The sequence below is a fragment of the Polypterus senegalus genome, chromosome 4 (assembly GCF_016835505.1).
Source record: "Polypterus senegalus isolate Bchr_013 chromosome 4, ASM1683550v1, whole genome shotgun sequence".
Classification (NCBI taxonomy): Eukaryota; Metazoa; Chordata; class Cladistia; order Polypteriformes; family Polypteridae; genus Polypterus; species Polypterus senegalus.
In genome coordinates this window covers 202,330,825-202,353,933 of record NC_053157.1, presented here as the reverse complement: position 1 = coordinate 202,353,933, position 23,109 = coordinate 202,330,825, and the positions used below count along the sequence as shown (strand labels likewise).

Genomic DNA, 23,109 nt, shown 5'->3' with positions numbered 1-23,109 from the left:
TTGGCGTCTGGTCCGAGGGTTCAAGGGGACGACAGCGCCCCCTATCTGTCACACGTGCTACAACTGCTGTTGGTACTGCATGTGAAATGTTTACTCCAGATGAGAGAGATAGTCTGAAAACATGCAAGTTTGATTATTGGATAACTTGAAATTATCTCCATTTGAGAGTAGATGTTGTGATGGTGGCACTCCATCCAAGGTTGGTTCCTGGCTTGCACTTAGAACAGCAGGAATGAGCACCAGCTCACCACCCTGAACTGGATAAGCTTGTTAAATGCATCTGGACTATTTATGGAGTTGTATTAAAAAGCAATTAATCTCACTATCATTTCTAACTCCCTCATTCAAATTTGTAGTACAAACAGTTACATCACATTATTAAGCCCTCAAAGCATGTAGGAATCATACTTTTTAATTCTAAAATAATTCCACAATGGGACAAAAAATGAACAAGTATTTCCCAATTTCTTTTTAAATAAGCCACAATGGATTTTTGAAAACATTAGTGCGACTCCAGGAATCCAATGCTGAGATTCAAGCCTGCACATTTTATACAGACTCACATTGGGGCACATTTACATTTACCAATCAACTGTAATTGTCTGACTCTGGGAAGAAAAATGGATGCCCTGAAAAAAGGCACAAAGACAAGGAGACATTTTACACAGCCAGCACTCTTGCCTGAAGTTTTGCCCCTTTCTCTATCTGAAAGCAGCTCCCGTCCAGTCAGAAAGCAATCAGAAAGACAGCTTCATAGGTTATTTCACAGTTGTCAAAAAACCCTTGGTGTCTCAGCGTTAGTACAGTTGTGGCCAAACGTTCTGAGAATGACACAAGTATTGGTTTTCACAAAGTTTGCTGCTTCAGTGTTTTTAGATCTTTTTGTCAGATGTTTCTATGGCATACTGAAGTATAATTTCAAGCATTTCATAAGTTTCAAAGGTTTTTATTGACAATTACACTAAGTTTATACAAAGAGTCAATATTTGCAGTGATGGTCCTTCTTTTTCAAGACCTCTGCAATTCTCCTTGGCATGCTTTCAATCAACTTCTGGGCCAAATCCTGACAGATGGCAGCCCATTCTTGCATAATCAGTGCTTGGAGTTTGTCAGAATGTGTGGGTTTTTGTTTGTCCACCCACCTCTTGAGGACTGATCACAAGTTCTCAATGGGATTAAGGTCTAAGGAGTTTCCTGGCCATGGACCCAAAATTGCAATGTTTTGTTCCCCGAGCCACTTAGTCATCCCTTTTGCCTTATGGCACATTGCTCCATCATGCTGGAAAAAGCATTGTTTATCACCAAACTGTTCTAGGATGGTTGGGAAAAGTTGCTTTCATAGGATGTTTTGGCATCATTCTTTATTCATGGCTCAGGATCGGGGCACCTCCAGTGCAGAGCTTGCTCAGCAATGAGAGCAAGTAGGTGTTAGTGCATCTGCACGCACAGTAAGGCAAAGACTTTTTGGAGGATAGCTTGGTGTCAAGAAGGGGAAGCTAAGAAGCCACTTCTCTCCAAGAAAAGCATCAGGGACAGACTGATATTCTGCAAAAGGTACAGGGATTAGACTGCTGAGGACTTGGGTAAAGTCATTTTCTCCGATGAATCCCCTTTCAAATTGTTTAGGACATCTGGAAAAAAGATTGTCCAGAGAAGAAAAGGTGAATGCTACCATCAGTCCTGTGTCACACCAACAGCAAAGCATCTTGAGACCATTCATGTGTGGTGTTGCTTCTTAGCCAAGGGAGTGGGCTCACTCTCAATTTTGCCCAAGAACACAGTCATAAAAAAAAGAATGATACCAAAACATCCACCAACAGCAACTTCTCCCAACCATCCAAGAACAGTTTGGTGCAGAACAATGCAATTTCCAGCATGATGGATCACAGTGCCATAAGGAAAAAGTGATAACTAAGTGGCTCGGGGAACAAAACATTGCAATTTTGGGTCCATGGCCAGGAAACTCCTCAGACTATAATCCCATTGAGAAGTTGTGGTCAGTCCTCAAGAGGCAGGTGGACAAACAAAAACCCACAAATTCTGACAAATTCTAAGCACTGATTATGCAAGAATGGGCTGCCATCTGTCAGGATTTGGCTCAGAAGTTGACTGACAGCATGCCTGGGTGAATTGCAGAGGTCTTGAAAAAGAAGGGCCAACACTGCAAATATTGATTCTTTTCGTAATCTTAATGGAATTGTCAATAAAAGCCTTTGAAACTAATGAAATGCTTGTAATTACCTAGCTTGCTTTCTCGTAGTCTGCTCTACATACTGTAACTGGGAAAGAAGCCTTCAAATCTGTACCCCATGCTCTCGCGCATTTGTAAGGCCATGAACACCCCAACTTCAATTACTCTCCAGTAAGTAATTGCTTTGCTCTTGTCTAACAGACCCTTTACTTACATTCAGATGATTTCAGTACGTTACCTTGTACTGTGACTCTTCCTCCCATTCAGGCTGAAGCTGAGTGGTGCAGCACTCCACTGCTCACAACCAGACTGCCACAGATACATGTACACCTGTGCAGCTGTCTTGCCATTTTTATTCTCCTGAGCTGTGTGACAAGTGGTCCGTGGTGTCAGGAGAGTTTCAAAATAAATAATCGCGCCTTGTGAGGTGCGGGCTGTAATCAGGTGCGGTTTAGTGCACTTTGTTCCGGGGATGGTTCAGATGTCTGGCTAATGGCAAAGGTGTGTGCGAATGCGTGCATCAGTCAGGTGCCTCAGTAGCATCTCAGAGACAGCGTCTCACACCAGCACACAATTAGGAGAGGCGATATAAGAGAAGCTTGCACAACAGAGAGGAAAAAAATTTAAAGACAAAAAAGAAAGAGAAAGAGAGGACAGAGGTTAAGAAAGGGAACAGAGGAAAAGGCAGGAATGGGAGAGAGCCAGTGTGAGAGCGAATGAGCGAGAGGAGGCACGCAGCCAGGAGGAAGTCCCTAGTGAAGCATGTGGCCGATGCTCACAGGCTCAAGTAGATCACTCCAGCTAAGTACTCAGGGAGTTGCAGTGATGCCCTTCTCGATGTAGTGACTCACCATGTAACAGCTGCAGGTGAAGGAAGGCTTAGCATGTTGTCCTGTTGAGGAGGCATGGACAGCGGCAGTCGGAGTCTCCGTGTGGTGCTCTCTTGGGGCCACAGATGGCTGCAAGGGCCTGAACCTGGTGGAGAAGGTTGGCTGAACTGTCAGTTAGGCATCTACTCAGCCCTAACATCCTGTTTGAAGGTAAGCTGAGAAGATGTCCATTTTAAAGGGAAGCTCTGGGGACTGTGATTTTCAGGAGATAATTTCTGCCATGTTTTAACCTCACTCTTATGGAAATTAATGTGAATTGCTTTTAACCTTCATGAACACTTCCATTTTTATTGGATTATTTATTTATCTGTGGAAGGCTTTTTTGAACTGCACTTTTGGACACTGTTGGTTTGGTTGAAAAAGCACTGAATCACTTTTACACCTAACCCTTGACTGAATGTTTTGAGTTCTTCTTTGTCTGTCCCATCTTGGTAACGTTATTGATGGTGGCAGGTACAAGAGGCTTCCAAAGAAGAATGGAAACATGGAGCCAATCCGCACCATCACAAGCTGTCATCAGCACCACCTTACAAGGCTCAATTTAAGCACCCCTGTATAACTATTTAAATTACAATAAATCTATAAACAGTTACACAAAACATGAGGTAAGACCATCACCATAGCGTGATTTATCACACTCCCACCCTTATGCAGCTTCCAACTGTAACAACGCAGTAACAAAGAAAAATACTTCCATAAAAAGGAGCAATGAAAATAAATAACAAGACAATTCAAAATCCAAGTGACCCCAACTTCCAAATGGAAATCTGCAGGAGTACAAGTATTAAAATGGACAAAGAGACAGACAGACAAACACACAGACAGGCAGAAAGAAAGAAAGAAAGAAAGAAAGAAAGAAAGAAAGAAAGAAAGAAAGAAAGAAAGAAAGAAAGAAAGAAAGTCCTTAAGTCTGCACAACACTAAAGTGCATCATCAAAGAGCTGAATGGCAATTGTAAAATGGTGAGGTGAATAAAGGCTGCTTCAACAGACAGGTGTCTACCTTTAAAATTCCTGTCAAACAATACGTGCCCGCTGTGCCAGAAAACGACATCTCTGGCACTTGAGTCCACTGTTAATTTTCTTCACTGCTTGCCTGATTCTTTTCTTGCATTTTCTTGATGTGCACTCAACTGCTAAAATGTTCATTTTTAACAGAATATTATACTTGGAGTCTCAAAAGGGGATTTAAAAGAGTATACACTGAGGATGGAAGCGGTCAAGCATTTTACTATTTGCTGTACATAATTGTACGTGCAATTTCTTAAAAGACAGCATCACTATTGTGGCAGTGCAGCAGGCCTTGATGTCCAAAACTTAACAATGAGGTAGCTTAAAATAAGGAGAGAGAAAAAACCATGACGGCATCATCTCTAAGAATAGACTATCCCAGGCCAGTAAGGCCTAGGGTTGCCAGATTAGGAAATTAGAAATACGGAACACTCTTAAAATCTCTCTCTGTATTACTATATATATAAATTTATACATGCCCACTACACACCAAGAACAATATTATATAAAAGTGGAGACATAAGTTAAAAACATAAAACAAGGATTTTAATGGGTTATGAGGAAAACAAAAGTAAAACCATTTGAAAATTACTTAATACAAGCTAAAAAAAATTCTGTAAAAGTGAAATAATTAGAAAATATTTATTTAATACAGACGACAGGGAAATATTATTATTTAATACAGGCAGTTAGAAAAAACTGGGCCGTGGCAAGTAGTAACTGCACACTTTGTTGACCCTGTATGTTGCAATGCTGATACAGAACTGCACAGCAGCGCAGCTGGAGAGTAAAACAGCAACAGTGTCTTTGTCCACAGGCAACCATAACAACTGAACAAGTTGCAAACAGACAGCAAACACTAGTTTCCTCATTACATTTGGGTTATTTTGATCAAGAGAATCTGAGAAAAGAAAGTAGAATTACTTACTGTATAAAGTTACAACTAAGCACCGTAAGAAGGTAGTAAAAATATATTTTTATTATGAAATTTGAAAATGAACTAAATACGGGACATTTGGGTGTCCCTGAAAGGTCAGTACAGGACAGAGGACAAAATTATCAAATATGGGACATAACCCGTATATAAGGGATGTCTGGCAACCCAAGTAAGGCCAGCATTTGCCTCCATAGTTTGCACACACATCTCTTTTCCTGGCTGTATAAATTGGTTCCAGTTCACCTATTGATTTTCATAGCAAGTTTAATCCAATTTCAGGGTTGAATGTGGCTGGAGTGTTTTCCAGGACATTCGATGCACTCTGCGTGAGCGTAACCATCATTTAACAAACTCACTATATGCCACTTTACAGATGTTCAGTTAAATTAAATCAGTTTGGTTTATATGAGGAAATCCAGTCATTCAGAGGGAAGAATCTTAACTAAATGGAGATTAAGAGGTGATATGATGAAAGTTTTATTTATCTTTTCCCCATGCTGTGTTACCCGGCTTTGCCCGGGAAATTTTGTAAGACAGGCAGCCTCAGTTATAGTGCCATGGGTTACTCAGGAGTATCAGAAGTACTGTAGCGCTGCCACATAAATATACAGTGATCCCTCGCTATATCGCGCTTCGACTTTCGCGGCTTCAATCCATCGCAGATTTTAAATGTAAGCATATCTAACTATACTGTATATCACGGATTTTTCGCTGGTTTGCGGATTTCTGCGGACACTGTGTTTAATTTATGGTACATGCTTCCTCTATTTGTTTGCCCAGTTGATTTCATACAAGGGACGCTATTGGCGGATGGCTTAGAAGCTACCCAATCAGAGCATGTATTACGTATTAAGTAAAACTCCTCAATGATATACGATATGGTTCCCGAGCGGTGCTTGACTGTTTGTTTTTCTCTTTCTCTCTCACTCTCTCTTCCTGACGGAGGGGGTGTGAGCAGAAGGGCTGTTTGCACAGAGGCTATTTGCTTAGAAGATACGGATGCTGCTCTAAAAAATGCCGCTTTATCGCGGTGCTTGGCATACTTAAAAGCCCAAAAGCACGTATTGATTTTTTGATTGTTTGCTTTTCTCTCGCACTCTCTCTCTCTGACATTCTCTGCTCCTGACACGCATTCCTTTGAAGAGAAGATATGTTTTCATTCTTTTAATTGTAAGAAAGAACTGTCATCTCTGTCTTGTCATGGAGCACAGTTTAAACTTTTGACTAGAAGGTGTTATTTCATGTCTAGAGGGCTCTAATAATGTTAACAGTGTGGGAGAGTTTATAAGGGCTTAAAATCTATAAAAATAACCATACAAACATATGGTTTCTACTTCATGGATTTTCACCTATCGCGGGGCTGGGTCTGGAACGCAACACCCGCGATCGAGGAGGGATTACTGTATAAGTTAATATACCCCTATCGTTGACAAAATGTAGGAAGTGCAGTGAATTTCCAAAATAATATTTTTTATGTTACATATCATGTATTTTGTAGTGATAACCAACAAAAATGATTAATCTCATGTTTTCATGCAGAAGTGAGATAACAAAATATCTGATAGAATACGCATGCAATACATTACTCGTGTCATATAACCCACATGTTAAATCATTTCAGTTGTAAATGTCCCAAACATGCATTTTTACTAAAATATTGTTATATAAAACACTTTGTGAGTGAAAATTGAACACGCTCAGCAACCCCCACGATCGAGGAGGGATTACTGTAATGTGTTTTCTGCTGTTGATCGGGTGTTGTGGGGAAGATTCTTACATCTGGAGATCGACAGCGGTGCCCCAGAGGTGGAACTTCCGGTTTTACTGTTTTCTTTCAGGGAGTCATTTGCATAAAGCACGTCGTTTTAAAGAGAGAAGAGGAGGAAAAATGAAAAAGGAGAATCGGAGGGTAAAAAAGCAGATCAGTTACTGCACGGGCCATGTAAGAAGTCCAGGAGCTCCTACAGTCCTGTCAGAAGGTGGAAGTGATTCTTTTTATTGGGGAATTTAACGTTCCGCTAATTCCTACGGACTTAGGTGAGCTATTTTCAAAGGACTTACAGTATTGTGTCATGGTGCAAGACTGTATGTCTTTCATGACGAAGAGGTCATTACAGCTAGGAGTCCTCAATTGTTAGAACTCCTCGTTTTGCCAGCCAGCATCAGTGGGGCAGAATTGGGGACAACTGTGAATTTATTTACCTTATCTGGATGGGGAATTGGGGAAGGAATATTGTTATTGTGAATAGATATGTATATATTTGTGGCGCTACAATATAAGGGTTATTTAGGGTGGCGGGGGTGGGTGCATGTGTAAGGGATTGTATTCTTTTTTCATTTTATGTAATATACTCGTTATGTGATGATAGATATTGACTATTGGTTTTTTGTGGGCTATAATGCATCGGCATTAAGGGACTGAACCAGGTAGAATAAACGGTGTACGGGAAATTGTTTGGGGTGTGATATTGGCCTATCCTTTTATCATCTGCCATTACCTAGGACAGATTAGTGGTAGCAAGCAGCTCGTGCGCGCAGGATGAATTGTTACAGTACTATGTAACTGATTAAGTAGTTTTCTGTATACGATATCTGCAGCTTTTTACCAAGGGTTAATATTACTGGTAGGCAGTGTGTTGTACTGGTTAAGGGTTTCGACTTGACCCCACAACCTCAGCCCTGATCCAGACACCGTGTGATCACAAGTAAGTCACTTCACCTGGCTGTGCTCCACTTGGAAAAAGAAACAAAACATAACCAATTGTATCTCAAATGAGGCAAGTTATCTTGGATAAAGGTGACAGTAAAATAACATGTAATAATAACATAATTAGGTTACTGGCGGTGATTACACTTGAACATGCTATGTACAGATGTTCATGAGTAAAACATCCCTGCCATAGATCAAGTCCCACTTTTCCAAGGGACCTGGCTTTTGTCGATGGTCACTGCAAAACACAATTTTACTGTATTTTTTAAAACTAAAACTGACAATCAGTAGGAATAATGTGAAATTTGAGTACAGTATTATCATTATCAGATGTTTACGATTTTCACTTGTTTGCGTCATATTTCATTTTGTGCTTTTTATCATTTGTATGTCCAAGCTTGTATCTGTTTGTCTGGCAATAATCATAGACAGGCAATAAAGTTCTAAAACTGCAAATGTTTTTACTTGTGAGGTTATTTTCTGTCATGGCTGAAGTGGAAGAAAATAACTGCTGTACTATGATTTAGATTTAAATGATCGGGGATCCCCCTTTGAAGCTCAGCAGATGCAAATGTATATGCAAAGAATTTTAGAAAGTGATTTGGCGGTTGTGGGGTAACCTTGCTTACAATAAGCAGACATGCCGGTAAATGTAAACGATCTTAAGGGACAGGGTGGAAGTCCCCTTTCAAAGTCTGTAGATGTGAATGTAGTGTACATTACAATGGAGTAGACTGTGGGGGTCCATGAAGTTTAAATGTATGCCATTGGTCTGCCTGGTTTCAGATTGGTGGACACCACTTCCATTATTTCTTTTTCACTACCCTTTGTCCTTCTAATGAAGAAACACCCGCGCTCACAGCCACAACACCTGGCACCAGCACAGTTTATAGTGCTTGCCAAACATTGGGCATTGTATAGACCTCTAGCTTCAACAAAGTTTCTCTTTCCATTTCAATCCTGACTATACACGACAAACTACCAAGCAGTATGGTAGACAGTATGTTTCAAGCAAAAAAAAGAATAAATTATTAACTCATTCAAACAAATTACGTAACTCTTTTGAACGGATTATTCAAATTTTTTCCCTGACTCTAATTTCAGTTATTTCAAAGTACCTACATACTTTGTAATGATGTTTTCATGCTGACCAGAGATAACTACGTTTCCAATAGAACTGTTAGCTATAATGACCAACACTGGACAACAGCAAACAATATCAAAAACATCCATGAAAAAAATTCAGATTTCTTGTGTTACATAATCCCCAAGTCAAGTCATCCAGTCATATGCTCACAAAGTGCAAAACACTTGCATTTTTACTAAAATATCTTCTTATATAATACGCTACCATGGCTGTTTGTTTGTCCAGAATTTTAAATCACCTGTGGCTCGCAAACAGTTTTACCTATTGACCTGAAATTTGGTACACATATACTATGTGATATCTGCTTTCGGGGTTATAATTGAACTCCAAGGTGGTACCCCTTTTTTATTTTTATTCTATTTTATTGTAGAATCAACTCTTGGCAGCGGGCAGCCGTGCGGTGCATGCGTATGGGCGCCGTTCTCATCCCTATAGACTTCATTGTCACTTCCCCTACCTCTTCATATCTTAAATCATTCTTGAGGCAGATTGGAGAATTAAGTGCCAGCTTAAGGGAAAAATTAAAAAAAACATTAAGTAAACGCAACACAAAAACTAACTTAATCAGTTTTAATGCAAAAAGATGCCAACAGAAGAAGAGAAGAAGCGGGCTGTTAGATTGGACAAAACAAGAGCTGCTCAGGAAGCAGCAAGCACATCAACCTTTGAGCAAATGAATGCTAAAAGTACAGAGAAAGAGTATGAAAACAATAAGTCAAGTGTATTCACTGTGCGTTATCGTGCAGTACACCATTACTGGTTGTTAAATAAACCACTTCTGGAAAACACTCTTAGGGCTGAAAATAGAATGCACACAAATACAACTTGCTTCTCCTCCTCATTCATTGGTTATGAGTCCAGCCCAGGAAGAGCTTATTCATTGGCTACCATTCTGTTTCACGTGATATCAATATTACAAAGTGCACTGAGAGATGAGTACAATTAAAGATTAAAAGCTAAAGAAAAGGGAATGAAAACATTATCACGTTGAGAATATGCCTTGGACTGGTGCAAATCCAAGGTGCTTCAGCAAGCAGAAGGTCCATTCACTCATAGTTTCGCTGACTGCTGTACAATATGCCCAAGTTAATTCAGTGGATTTAAAAATACATGTAAACAACAGGAGGTGGGCCTAATTGAAATGCTCATTTGTATCTGAGCGTGTTCAATTTTCACTCACAAAGTGTTTTATATAACAATATTTTAGTAAAAATGCATGTTTGGGACATTTACAACTGAAATGATTTAACATGTGGGTTATATGACACGAGTAATGTATTGCATGCGTATTCTATCAGATATTTTGTTATCTCACTTCTGCATGAAAACATGAGATTAATCATTTTTGTTGGTTATCACTACAAAATACATGATATGTAACATAAAAAATATTATTTTGGAAATTCACTGCACTTCCTACATTTTGTCAACGATAGGGGTATATTAACTTATACAGTAATCCCTCCTCGATCGCGGGTGTTGCGTTCCAGACCCAGCCCCGCGATAGGTGAAAATCCACGAAGTAGAAACCATATGTTTGTATGGTTATTTTTATAGATTTTAAGCCCTTATAAACTCTCCCACACTGTTGATAAATATTCCCCGCAGAGTTATACAGCATAAGCCCTGTGTATTCTCTTAGATATTAGGTAAGATTCATTGAAATTATGTATATAAACACAGTTTATATACAGTAAAACCTAAATATTATTTTAAAGATATTGAGTGTCTCCGATATCACATATGGTACAGCCATTAAGATAGACAGGCCACCAGTAATAAATACGTACAATGCAAGAAAAATAGTATACCGTAAATGTGTGTACAGTGACACTAAACGTACGTACATGTACTAAGTACTGTAAGTAGAAAATTAATTATGGTTACTCACCAACAATGTCACGATGACTTGTTCGATAACCATGAGTTTAATTTTACTGCACAACAAAGGAGAGCGTTACAGCTCTTCCAAAGGAGCCACTTCAGGCGATTGTGTAGGACTGCCGTTGTTCTTCTTCTGGCAGTCTTCAATCCAAATCCCTAAAGCAGATTCCATCCAGACTACTGCCTTATTACATCCACTTACAACTCGTTTTGCACCCTGGTTAAAAGGACACTGCGGCTGTAGATCTTATATTCCTTTCCTACTTTTTAAATAAAAAGAATCATAGCCTTCAACAAGTCCAAAATGTTTACCTTTTCGGCATTTGTTAACATCTTCCGTTTGCACTTGGGCACGGCCCCTGAAGCAGTAGCAGATCGTTTTGGAGCCATAATGAAGGGCTTGACTATGCACAAAGATAAACACAAAAGAGCACAACTCTTTACACAGCGAAACACGTTGATGCTGAATGAGCGAGACGAGACTTCCTGGTTAACACTGCATTCAGCACGCAGGAACTTAACTGCGTGCTCTGATTGGTTAGCCTCTCAGTCATCCGCCAATAGCATCCCTTTTATGAAATCAACTGGGCAAACCAACTGAGGAAGCATGTACAGGAAGTAAAAAGACACATTGTCCGCAGAACCCGCGAAGCAGCGAAAAACCCGCGTTATATATTTAGTTATGCTTTCATATAAAATCAGTGATAGAGTGAAGCCGCAAAAGTCGAAGCGCGATATAGCGAGGGATTACTGTAGTTTTATTAACAATTTTAATAACTCCAAATTTAAATAGACAAACCCACACACAAAACACAGCAAATAAAATTATAGGTGTAAAAGAGCTGTGAGCAGACATCTTCAGCCTCTGTAATGTTATATGCAAGTACACTGGAGTGAACAAGATTAGTTCATCCAGACAAGACAAGCCAACTTTCTCCAGCTTCGGTAATTATTTTGGTCTGTGTCTTGTCCTTCAAGCTCAAAAAATTAAAAATGAAACGAGAAAGAATGCCATTAGTGCACATAATTATTTTGATAGCTATCTTGATCCTGAAGCACAAAATATAAATAAAAATGGGAATGAGAAGTGTAAATCAGATGGGCTGATGCATGTTGGATTAGACATAGAAAGAATGGGACATAAGCTATGGTTCACACATAATAAAAAAGACATTTCACTTAAAAAAGAAAGGCATATTCAAGGTAGACTAGATGTTAACAAAACACACCTGTTATGATAAAGTTCAGGAAAAGCACAATATGACTATTTTATCTTAATTTATTCTACAAGATTACAATGTCTTGCACATTCTTCTGCGTAGTTTATACTTGATGCATCCACACTGGGCGTGAGGGCTGCGCAGCGAAGGATGACAGGAGAGTCGGAGACACGCCCTTGTGTGTGGCTGGAGCAGGCGGAGATTTTTCCAACAGTGCAGCGGACGCAGAAGCCGTGTATCTAAAATGGTGATGCTGGTTACGTGGGTACCAGAATGATGAACAATGGGCTGGATATGACACAACATGTCATCAAAACAAAAGAACACACAAAAACATTTGAAATGCATCTGCTCATCGTGTACATCTCCCACTCATGAGAATATACCATTCGCCCTTCTTTCACCAGTTTTGGTCAATAGATTGGACACTAAAACTTTTCCTTTTTTTCCCCTTAAAATCAATAACTCTTCTTCATTCAGCAGAGTCTAACATCTCTGCTGTGACATTGTTAGGTATGTGACACTGACCAAACACTGTCACTTATTGATTAAGAGAATATAAACACGCCGATTGAATGGGCTACAAGTACAAATGTATTTCGGTTGCTTAGCACGCCAGCTTCAAACTAAGTATAAACCAGGTTTTACACACACCCACACTGAGTCATTTTTACATTTCCAAATCAAATGCAATAGTCTAGTCAATTTTATTCATAGAGCATATTTAAAAACAACAGAAGTCGACCAAAGTGCTGTACAGCTTCCATAAATACACCAAATACATGCACTATATATATATATATATATATATATATATATATATATATATATACACATACATATACACACAAACACACACACACACATATATAATACATACATACAATTAGGTCCATAAATATTTGGACAGAGACAACTTTTTTCTAATTTTGGTTCTGTACATTACCACAATGAATTTTAAATTAAACAACTCAGATGCAGTTGAAGTGCAGGCTTTCAGCTTTAATTCAGTGGGTTGAACAAAAAGATTGTATAAAAATGTGAGGCAACTAAAGTATTTTTTTTAACACAATCCCTTTATTTCAGGGGCTCAAAAGTAATTGGACAAATTAAATAACTGGAAATAAAGTGTTCATTTCTAATACTTGGTTGAAAACCCTTTGCTGGCAATGACAGCCTGAAGTCTTGAACTCATGGACATCACCAGATGCTGGGTTTCCTCCTTTTTAATGCTCTGCCAGGCCTTTACTGCAGCGGCTTTCAGTTGCTGTTGGTTTGTGGGCCTTTCTGTCCGAAGTTTAGTCTTCAACAAGTGAAATGCATGCTCAATTGGGTTAAGATCAGGTGACTGACTTGGCCATTGAAGAATGTTCCACTTCTTTGCTTTAATAAATTCCTGGGTTGCTTTGGCTATGTGTTTTGGGTCATTGTCCATCTATGTCATGGAATGCCACCCAATCAATTTGACAGCATTTAGCTGGATTTGAGCAGACAGTATGTCTCTGAACACCTCAGAATTCATTCGGCTGCTTCTGTCCTGTGTCACATCATCAATAAACACTAGTGTCCCAGTGCCACTGGCAGCCATGCATGCCCAAACCATCACACTGCCTCCACTGTGTTTTACAGATGATGTGGTATGCTTTGGATAATGAGCTGTTCCATGCCTTCTCCATACTTTTTTCTTGCCATCATTCTGGTAAAGGTTGATCTTGGTTTCATCTGTCCAAAGAATGTTTTTCCAGAACTGTGCTGGCTTTTTAGATGTTCTTTAGCAAAGTCCAATCTAGCCTTTCTATTCTTGACGCTAATGAGTGGCTTGTACCTTGCAGTGCACCCTCTGTATTTACTTTCATGCAGCCTTCTCTTTATGGTAGCCCCGGAGAGTGTTGTTCTCTTGGTTGGCTGTTGTGAAGGGGTTTCTCTTCACCATGGAAATGATTCTGCAATCATCCACCACTGTTGTCTTCCGTGGACATCCAGGTCTTTTTGCGTTGCTGAGTTCACCAGTGCTTGCTTTCTTTCTCGGGATGTACCAAACTGTAGATTTTGCCACTCGTAATATTGTAGCAATTTCTCGGATGGGTTTTTTCTGTTTTCGCAGCTTAAGGATGGCTTCTTACACCTGCATGGAGAGCTCCTTTGACCGCATGTTGTCTGTTCACAGCAAAATCTTCCATATGCAAGCACCACACCTCAAATCAACTCCAGGCCTTTTTTCTGCTTAATTGATAATGACATAACGATGGACTTGCCCACACCTGCCCATGAAATAGCCTTTGAGTCAATTGTCCAATTACCTTTGAGCCCCTGAAATGAAGGGATTGTGTTAAAAAAATGCTTTAGTTGCCTCACATTTTTATGCAATGTTTTTGTTCAACACACTGAATTAAAGCTGAAAGTCTGCACTTCAATTGCATCTGAGTTGTTATATATATATATATACTGTATAAATGTATATACACAGTAAATAATTACACCAAAAATAAATACTCACATACAAGTTTAAAAAACTAAGTCAAAAAGACAGGCTTTCATGCAGGAATTAAAAGAGACCAAATTTGTTGCTAACCTAAAATAAAAATGTAAGACTATTTCAAATCTTAGGGGCAGCTACTGCAAAAGCACAGTCCCCTCTAAGCTCAAGTCTAGAATTCGGCATAAACAATAACGTCCGAGAACCTTAGCGGTTGTGAAAAAGACCAAGGGTGTAAGAGGTCAGAAAGACAAAAAGGGGACTAAAACCATTCAGGGACTTAAAAGCAAACAGTAAAATTTTAAATGCAATCCTGTAGCAAACAGAAAGCCAGTAAAAAGAAGCTAAGACTGGTGTGATTGTGATTCTGGTTTTATGTGCCCAATAGAAGCCTGACATATTGTTCTTGATGATCTGAAGACAAGCAAGGAAGGAGTGATTAACTCCAGTGCATAAATAGTTGCAATAGTCAGCTGAGAAAAGCCAAACGCATGAATTTGTGTTTCAGACGCATGTACAGAAAAGAAAGAATGAGCTTGACCTTGACTAATACCTTGAACTGATAGAAACATTTGAACAAATTTGAAGGCATTGTCAAAGATCACACCAAGCTTTTTGCAATGGGTTTACAGTAGGTTGTCAAGGGGTAAAGATTAATTTTTTGTAGCACAAATAAGATCAGAAGGTCAAATACAAACAATCTCTGTTCTATTTTTTTTTCTTAAGTCCTACTTAGGGATGACTTGGGGGGGAGAAAACAAGCTACCTGTACATGGTCAAGTGGAACTTTTGCTCTGTCAGCATGTGATTAAGAGGTACATGGTGCAGTGAAGGTTTTAAATAAATAGTCATGTCCCAAAGCATGTAGGCTCAGATTGGGTGTGGGTGTGTCAGAGCACGGGTTCCTCTGGGGGTGATTGGGGTGCTTGGCCTCATTCATTCCTCGGAGGAGGCAAAATATCACACCTACACCCATTCAAACAGGATATAAGAGAAAGCCAGCACAACAGAAAAGAGAAGAACAAGAACAGAAAAAGAATGAGGAAGAGGAATGGACGCTAACGACAATAGAGAGAAAGGCAGAAATGGGATGGAGATGGTGCAATCATAAGGGGAAGAATGTGGAAGGTAAAGTGAGTCTAAGAGAAGAGCTTGAGGGTCAGAGAAGCTGCTCCTACTGAGTATTAATACAGGAGGAGCTCTGGGAGGCTCCCATGAAAGCCTGACTGACTGCGGCATGGAGGGAGCAAAGAGCAAAGCTCCGTGTGGCACCTTGTAAACACTGACAGACTGGCAATGAGCTGGATTAACTTATCTGTGCCTGCTGGTGGAGGAGGAGAGGTCGTGCTGAGGAATCGGAAAAGGGCAAGCCGAGGAGATGTCAGAAAGGAAGAAACCAGGCTCATGGTTTTAAAAAAGAATAGACGCACCCTTGATTTTAACCTTATTTTAATTGAATTATTTATTGGATATTTTTAAACTTCTTGTTCACCTGATTTTACGCATTATTTTTTATTGTCTGATTTCTGAAGATAATTGTTGCTTTGCTCTTTTTGTAACACTGCTTGTTTTTCTGGTTTAATAAAAGCAATGACATTTATGCACCAACCCATTGCTGAATTTGTGTGTCCTCATTTGGCTGGCTCACCTCGGTACATTATTATCAACAGTTACGGGTTCAAGAAGCTCCTGGAAGCAGCAAAAGAGCATGGAGCCAACTTGGACCATCACACACCACTTTTGCTTGTAGTTGTGCCTCAATTGGTCTCCAAGTCCAGTCAAATTCAATCAGTGGAGTTCAAAAAGCAAGCTTAAACATGATTTCATAAGTTGTTCCAGGCTGGTGCAAAAAAACTGTCTCATCTTGAATGCCAAAGAAGGCCATGGTAAGGATATAGGTAAAGACTGTCAAGACCTAAACGTCAGGACTCTTATACTCTCACAGTTTCTGACTGTAGATGTTTTGTCCACAATAATGAAGAATGTGATTTCCATGTTGAAGGATGCAGAATTTAGAGTTATTGCATTGAGAGAGGATGCTGTGAATAGAAGTCTTGGTCAGGCCAATTTGGAATCACCAATTAACTGGACTTTGAAGTACTGAAAAGTCTGGAAAATCTTTGGGTATATGGGAGGAATGGAAAAGTACAAAGAAGAAAACCAACATGGACCAGCAGACAATGTTCATACTCCATAAAGACAACAACCTGGTGAGGAACTGAAATTTTAACTGGCATAGACACCAGCTTTCAGACATCAGCACCAGTGTAGTGAAACCCACCCCATCTAATGCCAGCCTCACCGGTGTGCCATGCCATCACACCACATTATGAACCACTTCCTCTTGGTAGCCATGAAGTCCTGATCAATTCAAAGCAGTTCAAAGCACAATTCAAAGCCTTTCTGCCTGATTTACACCAGGCCCCACTATCATGATTTGTGTGTACCTAATAAACTGGCAAATCAGTTTATATGAGTTAACCAACTGTACAGTAGGTGAAGTCCCAAATGTGCTGAAGGAATGTGCAGTTGGTACAGTGTTCATGGCAAAGCTTTTATGAACTACTGAATAAGAATAGTAGTGTATTACATTTACATTACAGTTTGCCTTGGATAATGCATCACTTCTGCAAATTGGGGCATGGATAGTTGGGTTCTACTGTAGTTAAAACTTCACAACTTCTAAAGGTATCTAGATGAGACATTGGTAGGACTTAAGTTAGTTATTTGTTAAGGCAAGCAGAGATGCTTGATCTGGGGACTGTGCAGGCCACTGAAGAAATGAAAACCTTCCTTTGGCAAATTGATAAATTGTGTCCTGGTTCATTGTCATGCTGTAATTGTCCAAGCATGGATTAACTGTGGTCACAAAGGGATGAACATGGTTAGCAAATTCTTCAGTTGGTATTAAGGGGCTTTGAGTTTGCTAAGAAAATATTCTACACAGCATCACACTGCCTTCATATGTCTGTAGTGCTGACAGCAAACAGGACTTCATTGACTCATGTTGCCTGAGCCTAATTCTGATTCGTTCATCAGCATGATGCAAAAGAAACCTTGACTCATTTGACCAAGCAGAAGTCCAGTTTTGATGCTTCTGTTGTCACTGGATAGCACATTCTGCTTTCTCTTGGAATATCAGCACCCAAAATGGCCTCTGTCAGTTATAGTTTATTTGAGGCAAAGTCTGATAAGTGCTGTGTTCTGAGATTACATTATGCACACTAATGCTGAGGTGAGATGTAACAATTCTGGAACAGTCTGCTTGCTTCTACAACAACCTTTGCCAATCTCTTCTAACTGCTTTGACCGATATTCTGCTTTTTGTTCACAGGATTCCCCATCACTTGTAGTCTTTTGCTTTTTACACCTTGAACGGGTTGTATATAAAAAGCCCAATATGATAGATGTTTGTGAAATGTTAGAACTGAAACCTGAATGCTGAACTAAACAACCTGAACACAGAAAAGCGTTTCTGCCTGATTTACACCAAGCCCCACTATCATGATTTTTGTGTACCTAATAAACTGGCAAATCAGTTTATATGAGTTAACCAACTGTACAGTAGTATTATTAACCCTGTCTAATTTCTTAAAACCCAGTGTGAACTCTCTCTAAATACCAGCAGCACAGAAATGGCCTCTGGCACCAGGAAGCAATGTTAGTTAAGAGTGGAATGTTCCAGTAAATCAGAACAATAATTCTGGGATAAGGATTTGCACTAGGAGCAGAGTCACTATGGCTGGTGAGAGGAGGGCATCCTAGGGCTTATCCAAACTGTCATTAATGAGTCAAGTAAGAGCACTGCAAATCACATGGCCATCAAGGTTACTTAGGCATCTAACATTTAAAGGCCATCTCAAAGCTGGCTTCTGTTAAATGGAAGTCCTGTACAAGACCAGATATTTCAGAAAATTTACTGGACCCCCTGACCCTATCCTTCCAACAGAGAAGGAAAAATGCTTATTTAAAAAAGAAACCTAGGTAGAATGGAAGAGAGGCAAACAGTAGAGTAGACAGATGGAAACAATCAAGGAAAATGTGAGCTCTAAGCCACCAACAGAAAGAAACAAGTAAATCGATAATCTAATCTTGTATTAGCTAGCAGATCAGTGGTCTCAGTATTACCTGTGAATGTTACATGATTTACATATTGACTGACTACAATTAAAAGGCTATTATCAGGAGCAGGACATATAAAGAATAAAATAAGCTGAAATATTATGTGTGCTACAAACATTTCAGGAGAAGAGCAGCAAATGCACACGATTCATGTTTTTTCTGAGGTTATTATGCCATCCAATGGCAAATGAAGGTATAAAAAAACATGAAAAAAGCACAAAATGTGGGTATTTATTTTTTCCAATAAATACATTAGTTTTTCATTGCTGTTAAACAAAAGAAATAAAAAATATATAAAAGAGCATACAATTACATCATTGCCAAAATATACAAAGTATTAAAATATTTTCACTTAATAAAATTAAACACTGGCTTTAAAAGTTTTTTTCAGACAATTGCATAACTTAATGCTTCTGAAGCAAAGCAATTAACATATTATAAAAAAAAACATTAATGTATTAATGTGCTGACTGAAAAAACATCTAAATGTTAGGTTTAACTGTTAGAAATCCACAAGACACACAGGATTTAGTGATCATGAAAAAAGACAATTTATAAATTGTTACAGGTAGGTGTTTGGACAGTGACTCAAATTTCATAATTTTGGCTCTGTACATCACCACAATGTATCTGAAAGGAAGCAATGAACATGTGATTGAAGTGAAGACTTTCATTTTTAATTCAAGGGGATTAAGAAAAATATAAGCTATTTCATAACGAATCTCAGTGATTCAGATTTTTTTTTTCATTATTGCTATTATAAGTTGCATTGAGTAATTGCAACTGGAGAAATATTTTTTTCTGTGTGTCTTCATTTCAGGCTGCAAAGCAGCAAAATGTGAATATTTTGAAGGGAGGGATTGGTTTCAATACAAACTATAAAGTCCCTCAAGTTAAAGCTGGTAGTTTGTACTTTCATCAGATAACTTCAACTCCAATATTTTTGGTAAAATGGTAAGATAATAATATCTTTATCATGTCCAAATATTTATTAGACAAGACACTTATATAAAACCAATATTCATGGGAAGAAGGCAGCGGTCTAAAAGTTACAAAGTAAGAATGTTCTTCTATAGCGAGTGCAGAGACCCAGACCTATTACAACATTATTTAAAATCTCACACACATTTGTTTTACATAAACATAATCCAACGGTTTGTAATTTTTTCCCTAAATTAAAATCATTCATATTCACGCCTAAAAACACAATAAACACCAATGAGGACAAACACTCAGGTAAGAAAATGTTAAAAAAAACAAGGTCTACTTAAAGCAGCAGTTAAAAGGCCCACTGTCATCTTCTAGGTCCATTTTCATTCCCATGGTGCTTTTCTTCCTAAAATGCGGTTGGCAATCTTCTGCAAAAGACAAAACAAGTTCTGAGTTATTTACTGCATATACTGCAGTATTAAAAAATTGTAATTGTGATCACTCTTTGAAATGCACTTATCACTTATGGCATAGATTCTCAAACTATGGGCCATGTGTTGTCTGAATTTGGGTCGCACGGAGTCATGATTCACAATAGTGTCTAATTTGGAAATGGTCACATATGGTTTGTGGAGTGTCTTGTGATTGGTTGCTGTGGGTAGTTAAAGTAATCACTACTGCTGTGTTACAACCTCCATTGGAATGATGGACAACAGTGATTCGACTTGGGGACCCAACCCCAGGATGATGTTTAGCAGCGATTCTGGGTCTTGAAGACACAAAAAAAGTTAAAATTGAGTTGAAAGAAAAAAAAAATGTTTAACAACCATCGACTTGTGGTATGATTTTAGAAGTATAACAGTACTCCTTGGCAGAAACAAATAGATTAAGTATTAATATATGAACATAAGCAATTATTTATAATAGATGTAATATCTCGTCAGCCTTTTGGTTAGGAATACTTGTATAAAAACATGACTGGCTGTAAAATTCGTTAGCATTATTAAATAAAATTACTCAGATGGTCTTTTTTTCAAACAGAATATTCTGACTACTTCTTGCCTAAATCTACCTCCCCAATATAAGGATTTACTACGCATATATGCAATAAGAGCTACATTTTATAGTGTATCCCCCATTCACTAACTCCAGCAAACAAGAACTGAAAAGGATATAAAATAAAGCCAAGGGAGAAGATAAAAATCTATTTGTCTTAGTTCATCATCTTAGGAATTAGCTTAAGTGTCCCTTATGATAAATAAATGTAAGCATTCTGAAGTGATCTCGTAACTTTGATCAAGTGTAGATTATTATCTGCACATGTAAACACTGACACGAACAAGCATGTACAAAACATGGAAACACATTGCTATGTGTTTGAGTTTAGGATTAATTTAATAAAAAAACTTTTGCTTAGTGATTCTTTTATTAACTATAGATTTGGTGTACTTAGTCATAGGTGGGACATTTCTACTATGTTTATTTTGACCTCTTTTTTCCAGATCTTGCTTAGGTTGAGTCTCTTTGTCAATATGGTCTTTCTGACTCTCAGAGCCATGCTTTTTTTATATGCTCCTCATTTCTTCAGCTCCTAGTTTTACAATGTCGAGCACCTACCTTATTTTATCCACTTGCCCACACTATTCAAGAACATTACTTTACCCTTCAAATTTAAAGTCATTTGTGCATTCAGAGAAGTCCTTCCGTATGCCGCTTTTGTTAAGAGCTGCTGCTGAGTACTTGTAGCCTTTCTCCTAGCTCTACGAACTCTCTCATAAACAGGGTACTTCTCATCCACAGAACTGTATGTTTTTTGCTTATCACACTATTCTCTGTAAACCTTTGAAACTATTTCTGTTACTATCTGGCACCAAAATCATAATCTGGTCAAAATTAATTAGATTAGCCATGCTGGCCCTGAACAACTGCTGTATATTTTATATAAGGAGTTCATGTTACGGTTATTGAGCAATGAGTGGCCATGTATACACTCTGCAAGTATTTTATATTTTAAATGCCCTCAGATATTTTAGATGTATTTAAGATTACAAAAAGATCCTTAGAATAATAAAATATTAATTTAAATAAAAATAGCATTATCAATTTTCTTGCATAAATAATGTCTTAACATAAAGCACTGAACTTTAAATAAAAAAAAAAAAATCTAATAGACACACATTTCCAATGTTATGAATGCTTGAAATTAATTGGCTTGGATCACAACAACATAGGAATTCCTTGTTCAGTAAATTGTAATCTAATGGCAGTAGTCAGAAAAATATAGCAATTTAACGGAGCCTGTTCATAATTCAGGTGAAATGCTAGGATTAGAAATTATCAATACAGTTTAGCAGCACAAGTAGTCATTTTTGGTAGACAAGATCTCTTATATCATCTTAATAAGCTTGCCATAAAAATACTTATCAAGTTATCTTATAATTTTCCACTCAAAAAATACCAAGTAGCTAGTTGTTTCAGAAATTTGTGCAATTTTATAAGTGAGTAACAGATGTGAAGAGTGCATATTAAATATATTTTTAGGGCTAGGCAATAATTATGTGTGTCAAAAACTGAAAGCACAATGCTCATTCGGCTATGATTAAGATAAATATTTTGAAACAATAAAAAAAAATACTAGCAACATCAATACTAATAAAAGGCAAAGCCCTCACTGACTGACTCACTCACTCACTCATCACTAATTCTCCAACTTCCCGTGTAGGTGGGAGGCTGAAATTTGGCTCATTCCTTACAGTTTACTTACAACAGTTAAGCAGGTTTCATTTTGAAATTCTATGTGTAACGGTCATAACTGTAACCTACTTTGGTCCATATACTGTATACGGCCATAGCCAGCAGCTCGGTCGCCGTGTGAGGCGGAGTTGCATCCCGCATCATGACGCCTCCCACGTAATTGAGTGCATGCCCAAATAAGGTAAATATACGCGGGTGAAGAACTGTGTTTAGCATATTCATAAGTGCAGCTACTGCAGAAACCCTCTGACGCTGAACAAGCATTTGCACAGATATCAATAGGAAAGCAAGGTGTAAAGCTTAAGTTTAAATTACGTTCATAGACATGCTACCACTAAATATTCGCAGGCAAATCCACAACTTAATAGCGGGAATGCCTGTTAAACATCTTAGATTCACGAGTACCGATTTGGGTAGTGATCACTACGATGAATGAAACCTGTTCAAAAAACGCATTACACAATTGAGAAGGCAGCAAAAGAATATGAAGTGAGTGATGCATACAAGCATATTCATGAGTGCAGCTATTTCGGAAACAAAACAAGGTGCTACCTAATGTTTAAATTAAGTTCATAGACAGGCTGCCGTCTGCCGCTGGAGTTTGTCATGCCCACGAAGAATATGATATTTGCGAGATACAAGTTTAATGAGAAGACGCAGGGTTTTTTGATTGCTTTGTAACTGAGTTAAAATTGCTGTAACGGAGTTTAAATTGCTGGTAAGCCAGGTCTGAGCTAACATCAAATAAAGTCGTGGACATCGCGAGATCGCACGAGATAGCACAAGCACAGCTGAAAAGCTTCGATGCATGTACTCCGAGCGGCTCACGTGAACGGAC

The 23,109-nt window shown here is 38.5% G+C and overlaps 1 protein-coding gene across 1 annotated transcript in view; it reads right to left on the bottom strand.

Annotated features, from left to right (window-relative positions):
• Positions 1-18,870: 18,870 nt before the first annotated feature.
• The window catches only part of alms1 (ALMS1 centrosome and basal body associated protein), a 121,229-nt gene continuing 116,990 nt past the window's right edge, over positions 18,871-23,109 (bottom strand). The window contains exon 19 of the mRNA XM_039751865.1: positions 18,871-19,945. Within this exon, the coding sequence (XP_039607799.1) occupies positions 19,901-19,945 (45 nt within the window). The 3' untranslated portion in view covers positions 18,871-19,900. The remainder of the gene's footprint in view (positions 19,946-23,109) is intronic.